The sequence below is a fragment of the Halichoeres trimaculatus genome, unplaced genomic scaffold (assembly GCF_033239565.1).
Source record: "Halichoeres trimaculatus isolate MK-OKI-2021-1 unplaced genomic scaffold, fHalTri1.1 fHalTri1_scaffold_16, whole genome shotgun sequence".
Classification (NCBI taxonomy): domain Eukaryota; kingdom Metazoa; phylum Chordata; class Actinopteri; order Labriformes; family Labridae; genus Halichoeres; species Halichoeres trimaculatus.
This window is the reverse complement of record NW_027437194.1, coordinates 12,694,775-12,717,644: the sequence shown is the minus strand read 5'-3', so window position 1 is coordinate 12,717,644 and position 22,870 is coordinate 12,694,775. Positions and strand designations below refer to the sequence as shown.

Genomic DNA, 22,870 nt, shown 5'->3' with positions numbered 1-22,870 from the left:
TTAAACTAGGCTGTGAAATCAGTATTAATGCGTTAAATAATGTATGGTTCTGTGTGATAAGGTTAAGATCCGCTGCAATGGCTGTAGTTATTTTCCTGACCACTGCTGCTCCTAAACAGTTAATTATCAGTCGGTGGGTGACGATTTGTTTTGCTGTTGGCTCCGTCTGAATCCTCCTCACACGTGAGCGCGCGGCGGAAGACAGAGGAGCCTCCCTCTCGGCCTTCAGGAGGGGCTGAAGGTGACTCTCCTCTCAGCTGGGATGCACTGGGAGCTCCTGGGGGTCCGTCCGACCCGTTTTACGGTCCTGCTCCGGGATTAACGACACGATTCTGCTTTTATCAAGTCTTTGTGACCTTACTGCTTCCAAAAGGATTATTTCGTGTTTTTTGCCAAAGGACATCATCTTTCGCCTTATCTACGTCTGGCTTCGGTGTTGAGTTTGCATGCATGTGTTCTGCACCGTACGGGCGAAAAAAGCGCCCCAGATCTGCAGGGATCATTTTCCCTGTCAGTAAAGTGGCGCAGACGGAGCTGGAGCGCAGAGAGAGCACGGAAGGCGTCGTGGACGGCAGCAGGATGGTGAGTACTGACAGAGCCAATATCATCTGTTCCTGACTGACAAGAGGTCCGGGTCTGTTTGCAGCTCTGCACCAAAGGACAGGTGTTTTTGCCTTGCAGGTGCTGCAACCGCGCGCAAAAAAAGACAAAAGGCACAAGTGCATGAAATCATCTCAGATTAGACTTTATTGAATGCATGCTGTTTTCTGTTATTTCTTCCGCAGACTGTGCAGGAATTCAACAACCTTGTTGCCCTGTACCGTGAGCAGGTCATATCGGTGGGAGAAATCTCAGTAGACTGTCCCTCGCTGCGGGCTCAGATGCACCACACACGGACCAAAGGATGCTCCATGGCCCGGGCTGCACACCAGGACCTCGCCGTCATCTCAGTTTCAGGGTATGCACGAAACAAAGACTGAGTCCTTCTTGTCTTAAAGGAACAGGTTTGGGCTGCATCAGACAGCAATTCTGATACCCTTTCTGTAACCTTGTATGTTTTTTTATTGGCTCTGATGTCTAAAATAAACACATAGGATAACAGTAATCCTCTTTTGTACCTGCAACACACAACAAAATTTATAATCGTACATCAAAGTTGTGAGGTAAGCTTGTCTGATATTGGACTAATGAAGCTTAAACTGGTTTTGAAAAGGAAAATTAGCTGATTACAGATGAGGACAATAAACCTTTCCTCATGTCTTTTCTGTTGTGACTCAAATGTACCTGGATACTGTTCTTGCAAAAAGTTTTAGAGGGAAATAATAAATTTGGGCTGTTCATTAATATTCAACAGATATTTATTGAAAAAATGAAATAAATATATGTAACTGGGCAGTAAAGGGTTGCGCAATATTGGATTGTTGCTGGTGCCAAATCAATATCTCTATCAATACCAATCTACAGTAACCCAGTACACAAACATTTTTCTTTGTAACAAACACCAGGTCCCTCAGCCTAATCATTATAGAGCATAAATAAAACAAGACAGAATTCAGTCCAACCATAACTTTTTTTTTTTTTTTTTTAAGTTATAGACATCCAGTAATGCAATTCTTGCTGTATTTCTTGGGACTGTTGAATGACTGATGTTTTGGCTGCAGACAGATTCTCAAAGCTGCTTTTCATTCTAACTTTTCAGAAACTCTTGGTGCTGTTCAGGATAACAGTTCCTGAGATGCACAACAAATTTGGTTGTCTTTCCTCTCTTCTCTTCACATTACTTGCTCGGCAAAAGCATTGCAAAACAATACTGGTTTTGTGGGGCTAATGTGCAACTCTAAAAATCAGTACAATACTGCAAAATCTAAAAAACTTCAATAAAAAATTTCAATTTGGCCTACTTTCTATGCAAAATGTCAAAATGAACCGTTCACTTGCGCTCTTTATTTCTCTTTCTCTCATCCTATCTTTGTCCTCCTTTTTTTCTGCAGTCCAGAGGATGGTGAGATCCATCCTGAGATCTGTCGGCTCTTCATCCAGCTGCAGTGCTGCCTGGAGATGTTCATAACAGAGATGCTGAAATCCATGTGCCTGCTGGGGGTGCTGCAGCTGCACAGAAAAAGTACCACCTCTCAATAAGCACACAAGAAAAAACTATCACCCATGTTTCTTTGGAGCCTACTGTACACTTTTATAGCCTATTTAAAAAAAAATGTTAAGCACATGTTGAATCATTTTTATTTATCGCGTTTAAAATCTTCAGTTTAACCGTCTGTGCCATGTGTAAATAAATGACCACGATAAAAACTGGGGGAATATTTATATATCCCATTAAATGTGAGTCTGAGACAAAAAGCTTATGGTCATGAGATACAAAGTCAAATGTGTTAGATTACGAGTCTGAATAGAATAGAATAGAATAGAACAGAATAGAATATTTTGTTTCACTGCCTTATTATTTAGACATATCTAACAGTTATGACTTACTACTTGCAGATGAGAATTTTCTCATCTTTTAAGAATCATGTTCAATCATATTAATAAATCAGCAAACTTGCATTTGTGAGACACTGTAAAGAGAGGGCTTGTTTTTTCATTTTTTTGTTTTTAAATAAAAGTAAAAAAGATGTTTTGAATGTGTCAGAGCTGTCATTGTTGGTATCTGTTGTCTCTGTTTGGACCCGAAGGAACAGACTCAGAGCCAAAGCTGGACTTTAGGATTGATGAAAGCTCTGACGTCCCCATCCTTGAAGACCGGTCCTCGTCCCCCATCGACTTCCTGCAGGAGCAGTGGCTGGTTGGAACCGATATTGAAAATATAGAGAGGTACAACTGCTGCTACTGGCTATTCTCATTAATTCAGTCATACACTGCACTGATGGCTATCAACTGTATTTCGTTTTGTTGTTAAAAATGACTCAGTTAAACAACAAGTGTCTGTTTGCCTGTCCTTATCTTCTCAGAGATATGCGAGAGATGCGAAACCTCCTCAGCAAACTCAGGGATACAATGCCGTTGCCACTGAAAAACCAAGGTACCTACTGTTGGTGATGAAGTTCACAACATCATTAATTAAACAGTTGGAAAAAAATCTACATCTTGACAACTTTTCGTACATTTTGTACGAGGTGCCCACTCATTAGGTTTTTTGAAGACATTGTGCTGCTTTGCTCAAACATGAGGACACAAAACTTGAAGTTTCTTATTAGCACATCATTGAAGTCTTTGATAGCCCCATCACTAGTTGTATTATTAACCCCAAAAAAGAACAATGATCAAGAAATCAACCCAAAAAATTTAATCTTCCTTTAGAAAAGTCAATTTGTATACAAATAAAAAAATAACAATAACCAATGGAAAATATTTTTTTTCATTTTTCAGATTTTGTCTTTGTGTAGTGAATCGACCTTGTGTGTGCTGATCATAGACTGTATAAAATATGGATGTTGTCTCCACTACATCACTCATCTGTTCCTGATGCAGAGTAATGAAGCTGGTTGTTGCCGGCGGCCATATTGGATAAAATAGGTCTTTGAGCTTCCTTTTTGACAGCTATAGGGTACCTGTCAGTCACGTGAGCTGAGCTACACCTCTGATGGGACAAACTTGTGAATCTAGTATCCGCCAAGTTATAAAAAAAAATCATCCTTTGTACAGTGTGTGTCAATAGTAAAATCCAAGCCGTTCTTGGATCTGTAAATGTGTTTTTTAATGCTGTAAAAGTCAGTTTTTTGGCTTGGCGTGTATGCATTTTCCATTTTTCTAAACTGTATGTTTCCCTTGGTGCTGACATGTTTCAACTTTGACCTGTGTGTTTGTTCCAGATGACAGCAGCTTGTTGAACCTGACTCCACACCCACTGATCCGGCAGAGGAAGAGACGCTTCCCTGGACTCTGCTGCATGGTGTCTGGCTGAGTCTGAAGGTTAACACACTGCAGTGAACACTAAAAGGGAAGGACATTCAATGAAGTCTATTTTTGATGTAAATAAAAAAAGAGTTCATCAGTGTGAGTTTATTCTTTGTTTAGCTGCAAAACTTTGACCATCATATCAAAAATTGTAAACCTCTAGTATCAGTAACCTGTTTCTCCACATCTTTGCAATTTCTCTTCCTTTTTGTCCCTGCAGTACTTTGCCTCCTTATCTTTCTGCTTTGTGCCACTTCTTGTAATCAAAGAGTATAAAAATGTAAATATCCCAGCTATGCACTGGCATCTTTAGTTTGAATCTGTGCCATTGTGCTTGTGTCACTCCATTCTGAATGTTTCACAATGTGAGATATTTCACCTCTAACAATGACTGGATGAGTAACATCTGGACCTCATCCAGTAGACGCTCTTGCCAGATGAGCCTCTACTTACCTGTGTGGTGTGACACCTCATAGACAAAGCAGTTCATCCATACTGTTACATTACTCACATGAAACAAACATGAAAGACTTTTCTCTATAGGAATTATTTTTAAATTATTCAGCTGTGCAAATGTAAAAACTCCATTTACAAATGAGTGAAAGTTGTCACAAAAGTTTTTGTTTAAACTTTTGTCTTTTGGTCATCCTGAACAGATTTCAGGCTTTTCTGCTCTCACTTAAATAAGCAATGAATCATATTGTTTTCAGTCAGTCTGTCTGGTTCTAAGCTATAAAAATTATGTTTAAGTTACACTTGGTTATGATAAAACTCCCTCCTGAACTTCCTTTCTCAACTAGTTTAGGTTTCAAATTGTGTGAAGGTACCTTTGAAAGTTTTTATAATTATTTAAGCTCTCATAATTTCCAAAGATTGACTGCCAGATTGTATCTGAATTAGCACTACATAAATCATTTAACACCCAAATCAAACGTGTCATTTTCTACTTCTAAATTCAGTTTTGTTCCTCTAGGACTAAGCACATGTTCAACTAAAAATAAGCCACACCATCAGGAAAAAAAAACTGCAACACATTTATCCGCTACAGCCATCTCCCATTGAATGTAAGTGTAATATTATCTGTAAACTGGTGTTGGTGAAGATATTTGTTTTCTTGATGTAACACAAAGTGGTGATGTCTAGTTTACTAAATTCTTTGTATGGGCATGTATTTAATTCTGAGTGAGACGTGTAGTCAGTGTGTCCTGCATTGTAGAGAATCCACAGCTACACCTTTGTACAGATAGAACATTTTATAATGTGAATAAAATTTTATACAAAAAAAGGAACATAATATATGTTGTGCTTGTCTTTTCCTTGACTTACACTTAGTAAACTTTCTAACGACTAAAATCTGACCCTCTACCAAAAACAAACCCCAAACAGATTTTAATAGTTTGCAATCTAGTAAACCTTTTATTCATTCAAATACAAGTTAGAGTTGTAAGAACATTAAGTTGTAGTACAACATGATTTCCAACGTATGAGCATTAAGTCTAAAAAAATAAACTCAGCTACTGGTTAACCTGTTTCAAAAGGAGATAAGCTATCAGTAGTTAATCCTTTGACACATACTTTGATACATGCTGCACCATATTGTAGATAGTGCAACCATTCTCACATGAAGGGTATCATCTTAGCTATAAGGCTTCACAACATGCATGCTAAACGTTGACTACAAGTAGTACTTTATTCTTACAAATGGTCATTATGTTACATAAAATTCCTATAGAGGGTATGTGTTTACATCACTTCCCCTATGGGTCTTGCCCACTTCAGTCGGTCTGAGTGGCAAAGAAACCCCACCTAGCATTGCAAAGGGCGGCAGTAAACACGGCAAGACCGGGGAAAATGTGGAATATGACATAAAATTGGGGATAGTTGGACTCAACATTGATTTAATGAAATTACCAAAAACCAGGCGTCCACGAACATCGATATGTGGCCGGAAATCATATCTTGACATTTATTTGTACCTGATTTCAACACCACACAATGTAAAGCCTGAAAGCTATGAAAGTGTGCAAAAGAGTTCCCCCTTATTTTGAAAACTGGGTTAGCCTAAGTTTAAGTTAGTTTACAAATCACGTCGAGGACAACTTACATAGTCACACAAAGACAAAAATGTTTCAGTATTGAAAAATATAGCTGAATGAAAAATGCTAACATTTAGAGATTATGTAATTTAAGGTATGGTTTAACCCAAAAATGCAAGATAAATTAATGTTAACTGACACACAATGGGAACCACAAATCCATCTATCGTTGCCTGGATTGTTTCCGTAAATTTCAACGATCCATCAGATTCTCTTCTCTTTGTCTTTCAGGGGCCTGTCAAAACATCGCTCTGATTGCTTTTCAAACATGTTCGTTCAATCGATCGCGCAACAGCTCTTTCCTATTGTTTGATTTTCTTTGAGAGTCTAGACAGTATTTAAGCCAACGCTGCCACTCATCTCCCTCTTTCTGCCACTCGGTGGCTGCTTGCTGTGACGTCATGTGCATGCCCTCTTTAACACTACAATTCCATTCTTGTAACATTTTGACTTCAATCCAAAGACTGTATAATACACGTCATTTCTGTGACGCTTCCTCTTTGTTTCTGCAGCCCATCAGCAGTGGATACTTTACTGTAATCGCTAACTCAACCATGCTTACTGGTAGAAAAATGCTGAATTCACACTTAAAGCTTTGTTTTTTTTTAACCACCCTGTCAACATGTTGATTTTACTGTAAAGGTCATTTTTTTCTGAAAAGGTGTGTATGTGCTCTCTGATGCTTCTGCAGCCAGCCTCTAGTGAATACTCAGTGTACTGCAGTTTTTAACACCTCCATCAGTTTCACTCTTCAAGATCGAAGTTGGCAGCTTCTTCTTCCATGAGGTGGCTCTCATTCTGCAAGTTCAGGGGGTTTGGGCAGTTATGGTCACATGAAAAGAAATCTGAAGCTTTTTTGGCAAAGTCCCTGAAAATATCTGACTTCACGACTTCACTGTTATTGATTCAAACACTTTAAAGAGAGCATGGTTTACAGTAGCTCTAACACTCTGATATGTGATTGGTGAAGAGTAAAGAGTGAAAAACACCCCCAGAATGCACAGGTGACCCCGAGTAAAGGGCGGCTGTTCAAGTGCTCTCAACTACCAACTCTGCACACCTAGACAGATTCACAACAATTTTCAGTTTTAACATTTCATCAACAAGATAATGAATTTATTACCTTCCAAACATGGAACATTTAGTTACTTAAAGTGAAACGATAATTCTTTGAAAATAGGTCAAACAAAGTTTACGTCCAGCACGCTCTTGATTTTCCCGTCAGTGGAAACTCAACAGGAAGCTTTGCATGAGAAACGCATCATAAAATGACCAGAATTCAGGTCACACAGCCACATTAAAGGGTTCAACAACACTTTTCTGTAGGAGATGTCAACCGTTGACAGTGCAGAGAAAATTAAATTTTGACAGCAAGCAATTGAAATTATAGAAGCTCAGCAATTCATTGTTTAAATAAAAGAAACAGAAGAAGCAGAAAAAAAATGAACAAAGGAGTGATAGTATTGTTGTAGGTTCATGCAGTTTAACACATCACTGGTCATTTAAAAGCCTTGTCAGAAAGGAAAAAATGACCAGCCTTTTGGTGGGTCAGCCAAGGCTATGTGGTAGGGCAGGTAGTGACTGTTTTTCTCTACCTGGAGCTTGCATGTACAGACCTAGAGAGGCTGAATATGACTGCACAAGTGCTTTGGGTCTTTTTATCATAAGTGTTTCAACAGTGCAAAAGTGTTTGATTGCAATGAGTACAGCTCAGGTTTGTAGATCACACAATAAAAAATTCAACTAAAAAAAAGTTCATTGTATGAAAACTTGTGGAGCTGACTTTACTACACATGCTCAAACAGCTGCTCTTTTCATTCAGTTACAGACTTGGTTTCTCACTTTCACACGTGGTTGCTAATGTCTCTGTTAGTGTTAGACCCCACCCATAAAGAAAAAAAGGGTTGAGACTATCAGCCCCCAACACTCATCAGATTAAGACTTTGGCCAGTAAAGCACATCTCCTTTTTTAATGGAGCTGACTCAGAACACCAGAATGGGAGAAGATGGAGAAGAGGCTCCATCCTACATTGGATGGTCTTACTTTACACTTATTTGCTGCTGTATGCCGCTGGGACTTGGTGCCCTTCATTTCTCCCACAAGGTAGGTACCTTTCAAAAAGCTTTGCCTTGTCTTCTTTTGATAGCCAGAAAAACAAAAAATGAAAGAGGTCAATCTTTGTTTGTACATTTTTCTGGAGCTCTTGATTGCAATTTTGTAGGAACTAATTTTAACTTTTGAAGGTAAAATCAGCAAATTCTCGTGGAGAAGTGTTGGAAGCCATGGAAGCGTCGAAGAGGGCCAGGGATCTGAATATCTGGGGGCTTGTCTGCGGAATAGTTCTCATCATCGCCTATGTTGCCATAGAGCTATTGAATTTGAAGTATCACAGGGACTGAAACACAAATACAGCTTTCTGGAGATGAACTTACCTGACTCCGAACGATGCATGTCAGTGTCAGTGTACTTCTAAGCAATCTAAAAATCTCAAACATCCTTTTGTTATGTAATACCTGTGGTGGATACATCAAAAATGTGTGATCTTTAAAAAATTAAAGTTATTTCTGGTACAGGAGTACTTGTGTTTTTTTTTTCTTCTTTTTTTTTCTATTGTCAAAACATAAACAATGAATGATTACAAGAATAAAAACAATGTCAAAAATTGATTCTCATAATATTGTTATAAAAGTCCACTATTTTTGAATGCTATGAAAAAATTCAAGGCAGATTTTGATTCGAGAAGCTTGACCACTTTTATTTTACAAATTCTTTCTGGTATTTTGGATCATCTGAAGAACAAGTTAGAAATGTTTCAACAAAACTCAAATGGAAATAAAAATCAAACTGTGTTAAGACTCTTCTCTGTGCTCAAAAAACAGACACAGAGAAGTTTTGCCATTGACTTTTTGGAATCACATTTCCAAGATCTGCCTGGGTAACAGGCAATCTCCGCCTTGCAGTCAGCCTTAAGACCATCTCTGATGATCAACAAAAGTACCATTGTCAACGTATTGAGTTAGTTTAACTGCTATGTACTCAAGGGTAGTCGAAACAGAGCAGCCTAGCACAGGCTAACAATAACAGGTTATTTGTGATGGATCACAATTTCTTTGATTGTACATTTGTATTTACAAGTGTGGTTGCCTTTCCCTGAGACTACGATGAAGATAGGTATCAGTTAGGTTTTTTGACTCTTGATATTAATGTAGTCTACAAAACCAGGAGCATCTCTTGTATGCATATGATGAGCTCCTGGTGTTGCTTTGTGGGCTTCCATATAGTGCGAGTGTTCTTGGGTAAACGGCTGCATGTGCAGCAATGAACTGACATTTTACAGTGACACAATGGCGTGGCTCCAACTTGACTCCAAAGAATGTGATTACAACCAACTAAGCTCTAGCACCATTGCTAGCAACAAGTGAGCATCTGGTTCTTTTGATGGAAAAGGGGTATCTGAAGTGTCAAGGGCCTAACTTAATGAAACAGCAGTGACAGGAGGTGTCCACTTGATAATCCCAGTGGTGTACTAGCTGTAAGAGTCAAAACTGTTTTGGCTAGCTAGTAGTCATGGTATACACATGTCTACTTGTGTCTACGTAGAATTCCTCCACTTCACTTCTTTGCAAGTTAAAAACACAAAAATGGTTATTCCAAAACCGTCACAGGAAACCTTAAAAGGATGACTTTACCTTTGATGCATACAAAAGTACAGGTAGGACACAGACATGGTGTGCCCCCACTGCCAGTCAAGTTTTCAACTGACCTGTGTTACTGAGTAAGACTTTCAAGCTAATGAAGCTTTCTCTTAAAGCTACAGTAACTCACATAAGCCCAAAAACTGAAATTTAATATTAAGTTAAATAAAGTTTAAGCTGTAGAAATCAAAATAAATAAATGAACATTTCTAAATGAACTATAAGGAAACAACCAAAATTTGTCTCACGCACTAGCTCTTGCTGCCCATCTGTCCTCAGACTTAAGGGGGAGAATTTCAGGGCTATGGAGTAGGCTCCCAAACTTGTCAGTAGAGGCAGTACAGTGCTTGTTGTGGAGCTGACTTTTCTACAAATAATCAAACAGCTGCTCTTTCCATTCGGTTACAGACTTGGTTTGTCACTTTCACATGTGGTTGCTAATATCTCTGTTAGTGTTAGACCCCACCCATGATGAATAAAAGGGTTGAGATTGTAAGCCCCCAACACTCATTAGATACAGATACATACAGATACAGAATTTCACTGCTTTGCAAGTTAAAAACACACAAAAAAATTGTCACAGGAAATCTTATGAAGAATGACTTTACCTACAATATACATAAAGGGTACGACACAGACACGGTGTGCCCCCACTGCCAGTCAAGATTTCAATTGACCTGTGTCACTCATAGACGTTACTGAGTAAAAGCTAGGAGCCTAATGAAGCTTTCTCTTAAAGCTACAGTAACTCATGTAAGTCCAACGACTGAAATTAAATAATATGTTAAATAAAATTTTTGCTGTAGAAATAATAAAGTCAGCTATTTGACAGAACCACAATAATAGTAATTGTATGCTGAGCAAAATGAATATGAAATAATGAATATTTATAAATGAGCTATAAGGAAACAACCAAAATTTGTCTTACACGCTAGCTCTCGCTGCCCATCTGTCCTCAGACTTTTGGAGACTTTTGGGGCTATGGAGTAGGCTCCTTAGCTCATCAGTAGAGGCAGTACAGAGCTGGGTTGCCATACTAAGGGCTCATCCTTTCTGATAGTGCAAGTGCTTTATGTCTTTTGCTCACAAGTGTTTCAACAATGCAAAAGTGTTTGATTGCAGTGTGTGCAGCTTTGCTATGCAAAATCACACAAAATCACAAAAAAAAGAAAATCAACAAACAGAATTTATTTTACACCAGTTTGTGGGGCTGACTTTACTACAAATGCTCAAACAGCTGCTCTTTCCATTCAGTTACAGACTTGGTTTGTCACTTTCACTCGTGGTTGCTGATATCTATGTTAGTGTTAGACCCCACCCATGAAGAATAAAAGGGTTGAGATTGTAACCCCACAACACTCATTAGACTAAGACTTTGGCAAGTATATCTCCCATCTAATGGAGTTGACACAGAGCTACAGAATGGAAGAAGATGGAGAAGACGCTCCATCCTACATGGCATGGTCCTACTTTACACTTTTGTGCTGCTATCTGCCGCTAGGACTTGGTGCCCTTTATTACTCCCACAAGGTAGGTAACTTTTAAAAAGCGTCACTGTTTCCTTTTGAGATGCCAGAATAAATAAATAAATAAATAAATAAATAAATAAATAAATAAATAAATAAATAAATAAATGATGATAAAAAAAATTAAAGAGCTGTTGTTTTGTATATTCTGGAGATTACAGTTAAATGGAAGTTAATTTTGACTTTAAAGGTACAAGAAGCAAAATCTCAAGGAGGTGTATCTGAAGCCATGGTTGCGTCAAAGAGGGCCTTTGCTCTTAATTTTTTGGGACTTCTCTTAGGAATAATTATCATCATTTACTTTATCATCTATAACATCCGCAAGCCCTGGTCCTAACGTACCAGAAGAACTGGGACACAGGAACGGCTCTCTGAAGATGAACTTACCTGACTCCAAACAATGCATGTCATTGTCTGTGTACTTCTAATCAAAAGGCAATCGAAAAATCTTAAGAATCCAATTGTCATGCAATGCCTGTGCTGGATTTTTTTTTTTTTTTTTACTATTTTATTTATTTTTTAAAGAAAATTATGAATGATTGTTTTTATGAATGATTACAAGAATATAAACAATGTCAGAAAATTAATGCTGACAACCACCAACAGTGACAGCTGTGAGGCAATGCAAGGTAGATTTTAATTTGATAAGCTTGATCATTTTAATTAACAAAATCTTTCTGATATTTTGGTCAACTTAGAACAAGTCAAAAATTTTACAATGAAAGTCAAATAAAAATTCAAATCAAACTGTATTATGACTCGTAATAAGGATTTTCTCTGAGTTGAAAACAGTCATAAAACTTTTGATATTGCTTTTTTTGGCTTCAATTGATGATTTTTTAAAAATATTTTTTGTGACATGTTTTTCAAATGTTTTATGATATTCTATTAGGTCTTAAACAGCAGAAGCACGAGAGTCTCATCATATAACTAGTCCACTTCTCACACTCCTCAGTGGTTTTTGAGGTTTTCTGCTCTAGAACATTCTCAGAGGTGTCCTCATTGCTTCTTCTGTTTCCTACTGACTTCCTGCCCCAAGAGTGAAAAAATAAAAACAATGATGCATGTGCAGAAGCTCTGGTTGGTCCTTAACTTTGCAATTTTTGCACAACACTGAAGAACAAACTATGATGACAGCTCCGTACTTGGTTTGTGAAGTCTGCATTACAGTGAAACAGCACGAGAATCTGAAAGAGTGCTTCACTTGTATGTAACGTAATTCTCCAGGTAGAGGAAATCAGGCCACACAGCTGACCCTGACTAAATGCTGCTTACAGGAATACAACTTAAGCTGGTGGGATGTACAAATTTGTTGGTGGTACAGAGTTGCAGGATATGTTATCTGTTAGGTCTGTAATAACAAACTATCCCTTCATAGTGCTGCCAAAATTCAAGAATTTAACACAGTGGGGTGATAAGAAGAGTTCGGTGACTCCTGTTTTAGCTTCTGTTCCAAGTTTCTTACTGAGCCCAAACTGAAACTCAGCACAAAATTAACTCTGGACATGTTCATTACTGAACATGTTCACTGAATTGATTTATGTCCTACTTGTGATTTTGTGTTTAGTGCTTGAGTGTGCAAAATCTCGGATAACTGCTGTCACTATGAAGTGAAAGTAAACCTCCTCCTCCTGTGTATCTGTCAGTGTCAAACATCTGGTTTACGTCTCAGCAGATGGGAAACTCCACAGCTCTGTTCTTCCCGTAACACTGAGGGAGATCAGGGCGAGCACAGTTGTGTAAGAACATTTTGGGATGATATGTTTTCTTAATGTTGTTGAGACAAAAAAACTTGTTTTTATTTTAAGATTATGAAACAGATGGGGCAACTTTATTGTTGAAAAAAAAGTAATTAGTTTCCTTGGGGGAGAAAAACACAGGAGGAGGTTTTAAATAGTGGCTGCTCAGTTAGACTCACATCTCAGATCAGGTCCAGCTCTGCCTGCAGCGCAGAGTGAAAGACAGGCTCCTGAAAGAAAATAAATTACAGCTAAACCGAGAAGTTACCTCAGCTGCTGAGACAGACGGCAGTTCATGTGGTGAGTCGTTTTTTTTATCTTTATCTTTTTTTTAGTTATCTGAAGATGGCTAAAATGTGGCAACATGTTGTTTTCAAAAATCTTCATTCCAATAAAGCTTATTTTGAATTTAATTTTGACTTAATGATTAAAAAATCCTACTTGCACTTGAACAAATTTGATTAAAATGTATAGTCTACATAATATTAGAATAAAACTAACACTTTAAACATTTTGAATGTTTAATAAATCAGTGAAACAGAAATAAATGACTCATTCAACCATGCATTTGCTTAACAGAAACACAATCCTCAGAGGTGAAACCACTTTTATCCCTTGATGGCTCCCTCCGGCTGGTTGGTCTTGCTTTTACATGCCTTAAGCTGCATTTCAGCTGGGCTGGCCTGTTTCTGCGACCGGTACCCCTGGGGGTCCTGGTCTGCCTGCTCCAGGACTTGCAACTATGGAGTTCAGTACAGATACAGGTGAGATTACACTGACAAATGAACTTCTGGGACTAAGATGAGCCAGAAAATAACACTTTGGTGAATTTCATGTAGCCCAGAGGTGGAACTCATAACAGAAATATTAAAATCATAATTTCCTTTCTCTGCTAACAAAGATGCAAAAAGTGATTTTCTTTATCTTTTTCTTTTGTAAGAACTTTCCAATATGATGAATATTTCTGGAAGAGCAGCTGCCTTCAGCTGTGCGCAAGACAAGACATGAGAGCTTGTAATGAGCACGCCTGCCCGATTAACTGCCTCCTCACAGAGTTTGGATCATGGTCTGACTGCTCACCATGCGCCCAGAAACAGGCAAGAAAGACACTATTGTTTGGTAACATATCCAACATTGCATGGTCTGGATAGCCCTTCTAAAATTTAATCTTGAGTTTATGCAAAAACTCTCTTAATATTTTGTTTTCATGTGTTGTTGCCCTCAGTTCCGGACACGGTCTGTTGCGAGGCCCTCACAGTTTGGAGGAGCAGCCTGCAGCGTGGAGCTGACAGAAGAGAGGCCATGCTACTCCTCCAGAAAGTGCAAGCTACCACCCATTGACTGCAGGGACGACTTTAAGTGTGACAATGGTAAGCAAATCACTGATGTTCCTTAGAGGAAAGGAAAAAAAAACTGTCAATCATCTGGATATTTTTTAATTTTCTGACATACACAAACATTATCTTATATGGAAATCATCCTTTGCAGGTCGCTGCATCAACTCAACACTGACATGCAACAGACAAAACGACTGTGGAGATAACTCAGATGAGAGAGATTGTGTTGACCTCAAAATCGTGTGTCCTGCAGAGAAGAGAGTGGCCCCCGGGGCAGACCTGGTGGGAAACGGGTAAGCTGAGGTCAAAATGTCACCGCTTGAGATTGCAACTCCAGTTTAAGTGTGAGCCCTAATGGTATAAATCAGAAAGCTTTTTGCAAAGCTGTTCATTGATTTTTTTTCCTTTCTTTTTTTTTTCCTTTTTTTTCTGAAGTGTTGCTACAATAATATATTTGTTCTTTTATGAATGAGCCAATATTGAGTTTTTAATGCAGATACACAATGGTCAGTACAAAATAAAAGTCTAAAAAAGTATTGTTATTATTATTTTTAATAATATTGTTATTATTATTGTTATTATCATCATTTGTTTAAAGATTTGATGCAATGGCCGAAGAGCCAAGAGGAGCGGTGCTGGACAACATGTTTATGGGAGGAACTTGCATCATCAAGAGGCCTCGCAGCACTACTCTCATACACAGGGTTCCTCACAACTTCGAAAGCCTGGACATAAAGGTAGTATCAGTTTTATTTTGGGTGTTTAATGGCATCGCCTCCAACGCTGCATGTCTAGTGCTAGGAAGCTCAATAAGCACAGCCATGTCACATTTGCGCAAAGTTAGCTGAAAAAATTGTTAATGTAAAAAAAGGATGTGATGTTAAAGCAAAACACAGAAAAGAAGACGTAGAAAACAGTAACAGTAAAAGTTAGACAGTTACAGTTGAAATCCTACCAATATGCAGAGTGTATAATGAGAGAACTTTTTTTAAGGTTTAGCTTCAGAGTTGTTAGAGACCGAGCTCAACACATTTTTTTTGGGCTGTGCAGGCTGCAGTTGTAGAGGACTTCAGCACAGAGCCCAAGCCTCTCAACGCAGCGGTCATCAATGCCAAGTCCTCATCTTCATCACAGAGCAGCCAAGGAAGTGGGGGAGCTTTCTTCTTCCCCATCTTTTTCTTCAGCTCAGGATCTATGACTAGGAGCAGCTCCAAGAGAGATGCTTATGAAGCTTCAAAGAAAAAGGTGAGGGGCTAAAACACATGGATGACACATCTCCTCCTGTTGTACAAAAGTGGAGCCAAAATACTTCTATGACAGCTGCTGACATCTTGTGTTTTTGATGCCTGAGTCTGCACAGATAGATCACCTGTGGATAATAAACTACTAATTACTGCTCCTCTGTTATGCTAACCGGAACAAACTTTAATTTTGCTGAAAAAGTCACAGAACTACCCTTTAGGAGACTGTACCAAATGTTGACAGGATACTGAGAGCAGTGTGATGAGGGCTGTAGAGTGTTCTTGGAAATATAAACGCTCAGGTACAGGTAGCTCTCATATGTACTTACAGTGACAGTTACTACAGTTAGGAAAAGTTAATTGACGCAGTTTGATCCATGCCCCATCTGTTTACATGCCGATGGAGGCTTTGTGGCTTATGCTGCAGCCAGTCAATGGAGGGTGCTTTATGTCTTTGGCTTCATTTGGGGAGAGGCGTCATGTCGTCCACTTTAATGCACAGACTATGGTCTGAAACAACATCTGCATAGACACACAAAAATAGAAGCATACCTGTTAGGCTCTTCAATCACAAAATACATCTTGTAATGCACTAACCATATCTGTTAAACCAGGTAAAACCACATTAAAGGTCCCCTTTTTACAAAAAAGGTCCTGACCCTGCAGGTCGAGTACCCACACACATGCACAGAGAGTATTTCTTCACCTGCACAAACTGGCAAACAGCAATGCTTTCTCTCTATTTTTCATCATACTTTCCCTACACTTACCCTTTGTCATTTCTTTTCTAGGACTCCAAGTTTATCAGAGTGGACCAGGTTCTGCCTGTGTCCACCTTTAAGGTCAGAGACCAGAAGGATCTTGTCCTGTCACTGCCTTTCCTTCAGTTCCTCCATGCTCTCCCTCTTCTGTACAACTACGCCCTCTACAGGGAGATCTTCCAGCGCTTTGGGACACACTACTACAGCTCTGGGGTCCTGGGAGGCCACTATGACCTGTTGTACCAGTACAGCCGAGAGGAGCTCCAGAGCTCAGGTAAAAGCAGTAACTGATTAAAGTCCAATGATCTCATATATCTGAACAGTTCAGCACTCAAACAGGACTTTCAAAATACGCAAAAGGAGAAATAAGTTTCTTATTTCCGGAGGGCTTATCATGCTCTTCTATGTTTAGTAGCTGTAAAATGTCTGAAACCTTGAAATTACTTTGTTAATCATTTGTAATCTGTGTAAACAAGTTAATGTCATGCAGGTGAGGTATGAAGGCAGCAATGACAGTATTTTTATCTGATATAATGTTCTGGTAGTCTGAATTTTTGACTGTGGGAATGCTCATACTGTAGGGCTGGAATGTGCAGAATAAGCGCCCTCTGCTGGACAATGTTGAGTTTGTTTTACTGTGTCTAATTGAACAATGTGTTTGAGCCTAAAGTGAATGCTTCTGCCTCAGTCCCAAAATAATAACTTAAATAGGATTAAATGTATTATCTTTTATCCTTATTGAGCATTCATATTGCATACATTCCCGGTATACATTCATGTCTCATTTCTAACATTGATTATTTGTTGTATATTTACAACTGGGTTTATACAGCTTAGCAATTATTTAGATTCAAGTGATGAACAATGAATATTTTCCCAAACAATAACAAAAGCATAAAGAGATAAAAAGGGGGTAAGTAGAGGGGGATCAAGAGAGTTCAAATACAAAAGGGGTGTAATAACAATGTAATAATATAATAATAGACTTTTTTTTTTTACATTAGTTTTCACATATCTATAGACATAAAATGAATGTAAACCAATCGTACAAATGAATAGAATAGAATAGAATAGAACTTTATTTGTCATTGCAACAAGTACAACAAAATTGCAAACTAAATGAGTGATATAAATTATATAGTATATTATAATAAATTTAATAATAAATAAATTATAAATAAATAAATAAATAGATAAATAACCACCACCATCATCACCACCAACAACAAAAACAACAATAATGATAATAAATACTCTAGTCAGATGGTTTGGGTTACAAACCACAGCCAAAGGATGTCGATCTATGGATTAACAAAGTTAGATTACAATTAATTTCACCTTGATATTCAGAGAGCTACATGTGTGCTACATGTGTGTTGACAGCTCTTTTGACTCTGCTCTTTCTTGTGCTGCACTCTTCCACTGGCAGGCGAGACAGAGGAGCACTTCAGTGGCTGCCTTAGCCGAGAGCTCGCCTGGACTTGCATCCTCTACACTGAGTACAGTGGTACAACCCGATGCTCAGACAACAGGATGACTCAGAAGTATCAAGGTTGCTTCTGATTTTTTTGTTTTCAGACACTGATTTTTATTGTCACCATGCTGTCTCCTTTATTTTGATTTACACAGTCATCATTTAATTGTTTGTTTCAGGCTCATATGTTCAGTCATCAGAGAAGTCTTTCTCCATGGTGAAGGGAGGTCGAACCAGAGAGGCAGCAGCTCTGGCCTGGGAGAGGCAGGGACCCACTCCAGATAAAACATCATACAAGAACTGGGCCAAATCTGTGCTTGACAACCCAGCTGTGGTTGAATATAAGGTTGAAACAAACACCATATATGTGCAGAAATAAAAGTTAATAAGTGGCCAAAACACTGATTATGTTTGTTTGCATGTGTGTGTCCAGCTGCTTCCCATTGTGGATCTGGTCCGAGGGATCCCATGTGCAGTGACGAAGAGGAGACACCTCAGGAAAGCCCTGCTGCAGTATCTGGATGAGTTTGATATCTGCAAGTGTGCTCCTTGTCCAAACAATGCCAGACCAGTTCTCTCTGGCACAGAGTGCAAGTGCGTTTGTCAAACCGGCACATTTGGTGAAAACTGTGAGAAAAGAGCTCCTGACTTCACTCCAGGTAAAGCAGGACTGCCAAGTAAGTGTATGTGTGATTCTTGAGTTGGGGTTGGAAAAACAGCTGCTGAGTGTTGAATCAAAGAACTTTATGCGTAGAAGTACAGCATGGCACTAACAAAGGATTCGATGACTTTCCTTTTGGTGTGTCTCAGATCTCTGAATTATTTAAAATCATAAATATGTTCAAAGGGTTTTGGCAATGAAAACCAGTTTACTGTTAACTTTAGAAACTTGGAACATTTTCTTGAATGTTGCTACCGATGAACACACAATTATATGAACATTTTTCTTTGGGCAAGGTGTAAATTGATGTTACCTGTCCCTCTCTGTTTTTCATTTTATTTCTGCTGTGTTAAGGGCCTTAGCCAGCCATGAAACCTTTCCATCTGTCTACACTTAATTCAGATTTTTTTTTTTTTATGTTTCTGTGAGCATAAACCGCTGCTTTGAATTAATTTCCTAAATCTTCCCTATTTCCTATTTAAGGTCAAACTTTTCATGATGTATGTTTTCCACAGGTGGCGTGGATGGCTACTGGAGCTGCTGGGGGCCATGGAGCAACTGCGTTGCTACAATGAAGAGACATCGAACCAGGAGGTGTGATAACCCTACCCCCCTGGGAGGAGGAAAACCCTGCGCAGGTCCAAACAGACAAGAGGAGCCATGTTTCATCTCAATCTTTGAAAAGTAAGAATAACTCTTTTTTTTCTTCTACAGCAGTTGTGGAGCCAAGGGGAATCTGTTTAGCCACCCCAAAAATCCCAATGCCAAGCAACGTTAAGCCACATTCTGTCAGGTAGTGAGGTTAGTCTGTCCCAACGAAGTTAAACATGGCGACATAATCAGGGGTTGAAGTGCTTAGAGACAGAGTTGAAAGCAGGAGACATGAATTCAGGGTTAATCTGGGCAAAGAATGCAGACATTTAGATTTTCAGGAAAGATTAATGCAGTATGGAAGTGCAAGGGAGATATGTTTTTAAATAGGACTGAGTTAGAACATCTAAAGGGTGATAATGACTGGGTGATGTAGGTAGAGGTAAAATTGTAGTAGGAAATAGTTTGCCTAACAGGCCTAACAGTCCTATGGTAGTCATGGTCAGTAAGAGGATAGTTTAGTTTCTGCTGCCAAAAATATTTGGCATCAGAAACAAAACGGCAAGGTCTGAAAGTGAGATTTAGTCCCTTTGTTTGGCTATTACAGTGTAAGAAGTCTAGCTCCACAAATGATCTGCAAAAAGGAAATTCTGATCTTTTTAAAAGCTGTCTTGTTGTTAAGTCTATCTGTTGTTGAATTATCTTACCAGTATCTTTGCTGAAGTAACTGGAAACTGCCGGACTGCTGATGCAAAGATTTGAAATTAAGGATTGTATTAAGTCTCTTGGTTGTAGTTAGTCCTGTTACATTCATGTTTCACTCTGATCTTTGTTTTGTGTTCAGACAGGAGACCTGTGACGATGATGACGATTTCACAGAGGGTTGGAAGGACGAGCTGCCTCCAGGAGTGGAGGGCTGTCTGAGGCCAAAGAGGCCCGAAAACAGCTTCCTCAGGGTAAAGACTAACTCTGCTGCCTGCGGGAACTCAAAGTACTTTACATGGCTTAAACACAAAAAAAAGATATAGAGAGAACTAAAGAGTGCATTGAAAAGCTGAATTAAAGTAGAAATTGATAGAAGTTATGTAACACAAAGAATTTGATAGAAAAGAGACAAACCAACATGAGCTGAAGTTAAAAAAAAAAAATGAGATGAGAATTATTTTAAAGCATTCCATTGTCTTTCAGAAAGCAAAGCAGTATTACAACTTTGGTGAGGATGAGGAGTTCCAGTGCTTTAGAGGGTTTGAATTGGAGGGTTTTCAATACATCAACTGTCGTCCTGATGGGACGTGGAGTCAACTAAAGGGAAGCTGCGTCAGTAAGTTTATCCAGACAAGTCATCTGGAGTGATCTGGTAACCATTCTCTTCAGTATCCATTTAATCTTTAACTCTGTCCACCTTCAGGGAAACGCTGCCTTCCTCCTGAAATCCCTGAATTCATGATGCTGTTCCCCACCAAAGACGAGTACACAGTGGGGGAATCAGTGGGTCTGAACTGTAATGAGTCAGGCCTGATACCAGTGCCATCAGACTTCTACAAGTGCAGCAGCAGTCTCACCTGGGAGCCATCTCCACCTGCTGACCTTCGCTGCCTCCCTATTGGTACAGTGCAATAGTTTGTTGTAGTGTTATAGTCGAAAAACAGGCATATCTAGCACATCATTAAACCTCTGAAAAGGTTTATATAGACTTAAACTACCTTCATGCTTGATTTCATAAAAAAAAAAAACCTGAACTTATTTTCCCAATAAACATTTGAAAAAGTTGAAGTGAGCTTAGAACTAGTTTAAGAGAAAAACAAACAATCATTTGTTTCCTTCAGATTTTCATCGTAAATTTCCGAACTGTATATCTAAAAAAACAGAGGGTGTTGTTCACCCCCTCCATAAACTATCTTCTATAAATGGCAAACCACTATCATGTCTTTTGTTTCTCTTAACAGATGAAGTATTTGTCACTGATGGCCAATGTGGTCCAGGACAGAAACGACAAAACTCCCAGTGTGTCTGTGTCCAGCGGGAGAGCTGTGTGTACGTTTTTATTTAGTATTTTATCAGCAATCTCTCAAGTGAATCAGTGTTTTGAAACTAACCAAACTGAAGCTCTCATTAACATATTAAGCTCCTTTCTCTGTGGCAGTTTATCTAAAATATCAACATTTTATTATTTTTCAACATCAGACCAAACTGTGTGTTTTTGTGTGTGTTACAGGGCACAACCAGAGAGTATTTGTGTCCTAAACGTGAACATCGATGTCACTGTGCCAATGTCCCTATGCTCCTTCCACGCCGGCCGCTGCCATGGTGATCCACTCTTCTACGTCAGTGACGGGTCATGTGATGAAGTGGAAGCGGCTAAAGTTGAGTGGGTCAAGTTCAGAGCCAAAATGTCCACCAAGAGCTCTGTTCATCAGCCCTGTGATCTGGACACCTGTTACGAGTGGGAGACCTGCTCAGGTGAGTTTATCTGTCATGAAGTTATTTCCAAATTCAGGTGTTGTGCAGTGCATTGAATTTGCTTTTATTTATTAATTTTATAGCATAATACTATAATTATCTAATATTACATCCATCTAAATTGGTTCTCTCTTACAAACTTTCCCATGCTCTAACTTATTCAAAAAAGTGTCCTTCATATTTTATACTGAGCACAATGATACACAGCAATAAATATCTAATTTAACTTTTTTTTTCCCAATGTCAACTCATGTCTGTCTCCAGCATCCAAGAAATGTGAATGTAAGGCTGCTCGTGACTGTCCCAGGAATGAAGAGCACATGTTCTGTGTGAAGCTGACCAGGACCCAGAGGACTCGCAGCATGGATGTCTGCATGATGGCAGCCCTAAAATGTGCAAATTATGACTTTGAGATTGTGAATGAGGGTCAGTGTGAGTCTGGATGATCCTGATGAAACTTTTCAGGGTGTCGAACTCAAAGTCTGTATTCAGCTGCAAAAACAGAAAGTAATCAATATCTTGGAATGCAGATGAATTACTCTTCTAATTAACTCTGAAAGCACATCTTTTTTTTGCACTGTGCTTATACCAATGACTGATACAGAATAAAGTTTTCAAAAATTAGTCTCCAGTGTATCAAAGTTTTCACAATATTTAGGTAGATATTTCATAGTGTGTGAGTAAAATGAGATGAGTGCATGTATGTCATGTCATGTCATGCCAATAACCCGTGCACTGGTGTTGTGTCTACTATCACTGTTTCTTCTCAATGCTGCAAAACCAGGACAGAACATTGCAGGAGCTCATTTTTCAACATACCTGCCAACCCTGATGTCACATCCATTTTTACAGTTGTCAAATAAAAACAAACATTATATAAAAATAAAACAGAAAATGAACACTGATACATGAATAAGTTTAATCAATAATAATTATAATAATAATAATAATAATAATAATAATAATAATAATAATAATAATAATAATAATAAATAAAAACATGTTTGGAAGGTCACTCCAAACAAAATGCAGATAGAAAACTCAGTTACACCACCAGACATGATGTTGTTTGAGAGGAGATATTTACTACACTGTTTTATTGTCCACATTATTTGGAATATGAAGGCCTATAGTATGAACTTTGTTATACCGACCCCTGGAGATAAATGCACTGGCTGAGGAGTTTTATTATATCTAGAAAAATAGAGTGGCTTAAAGCTTATAGCAACTCTTGTGTTTCAGCTTGAAATTTGGAGCTCCAAAAGGTAGTTTATGATGCACATGATGCAACAATTTGGTACTGCATTCTTAATAAAATCTGGAGTTGATGTATTACAATTGAGGTTGAGAGGTTTTTATTTTAATTTTTTTTAATTTTT

At 38.6% G+C, this 22,870-nt stretch overlaps 2 protein-coding genes across 2 annotated transcripts; both read left to right on the top strand.

The window, feature by feature from the left end:
• The first annotated feature begins 176 nt into the window (after positions 1-176).
• LOC141805626 (regulator of G-protein signaling 7-binding protein B-like) lies at positions 177-5,193 on the top strand. Its single transcript, XM_074690766.1, has 6 exons — positions 177-582; positions 786-958; positions 1,992-2,122; positions 2,688-2,826; positions 2,964-3,034; positions 3,825-5,193. The coding sequence occupies exons 1-6, from the start codon at positions 451-453 to the stop codon at positions 3,914-3,916; spliced, it is 738 nt and encodes a 245-aa protein (XP_074546867.1). The 5' UTR covers positions 177-450; the 3' UTR covers positions 3,917-5,193.
• Positions 5,194-13,140: 7,947 nt separating this feature from the next.
• On the top strand, positions 13,141-22,319 carry c6.2 (complement component 6, duplicate 2). Its single transcript, XM_074690765.1, has 18 exons — positions 13,141-13,266; positions 13,546-13,730; positions 13,907-14,063; positions 14,192-14,336; positions 14,455-14,596; positions 14,902-15,040; positions 15,354-15,548; positions 16,336-16,579; positions 17,735-17,857; positions 17,959-18,125; positions 18,213-18,438; positions 18,956-19,124; positions 19,876-19,987; positions 20,220-20,352; positions 20,440-20,637; positions 20,978-21,065; positions 21,247-21,491; positions 21,756-22,319. The coding sequence occupies exons 2-18, from the start codon at positions 13,585-13,587 to the stop codon at positions 21,935-21,937; spliced, it is 2,811 nt and encodes a 936-aa protein (XP_074546866.1). The 5' UTR covers positions 13,141-13,266; positions 13,546-13,584; the 3' UTR covers positions 21,938-22,319.
• Positions 22,320-22,870: the final 551 nt, after the last annotated feature.

Bases quoted from the DNA above. Each gene is read 5' to 3' on its own strand.
- LOC141805626 (XM_074690766.1), top strand. From the start codon at position 451: ATGTGTTCTGCACCGTACGGGCGAAAAAAGCGCCCCAGATCTGCAGGG. The intron at 583-785 runs GTGAGTACTGAC...TTTCTTCCGCAG, and splicing joins TCGTGGACGGCAGCAGGATG to ACTGTGCAGGAATTCAACAA. The intron at 959-1,991 runs GTATGCACGAAA...TTTTTTCTGCAG, and splicing joins GCCGTCATCTCAGTTTCAGG to TCCAGAGGATGGTGAGATCC.
- c6.2 (XM_074690765.1), top strand. From the start codon at position 13,585: ATGGCTCCCTCCGGCTGGTTGGTCTTGCTTTTACATGCCTTAAGCTGC. The intron at 15,041-15,353 runs GTAGTATCAGTT...TGGGCTGTGCAG, and splicing joins TCGAAAGCCTGGACATAAAG to GCTGCAGTTGTAGAGGACTT. The intron at 21,066-21,246 runs GTACGTTTTTAT...TGTGTGTTACAG, and splicing joins GTCCAGCGGGAGAGCTGTGT to GGCACAACCAGAGAGTATTT.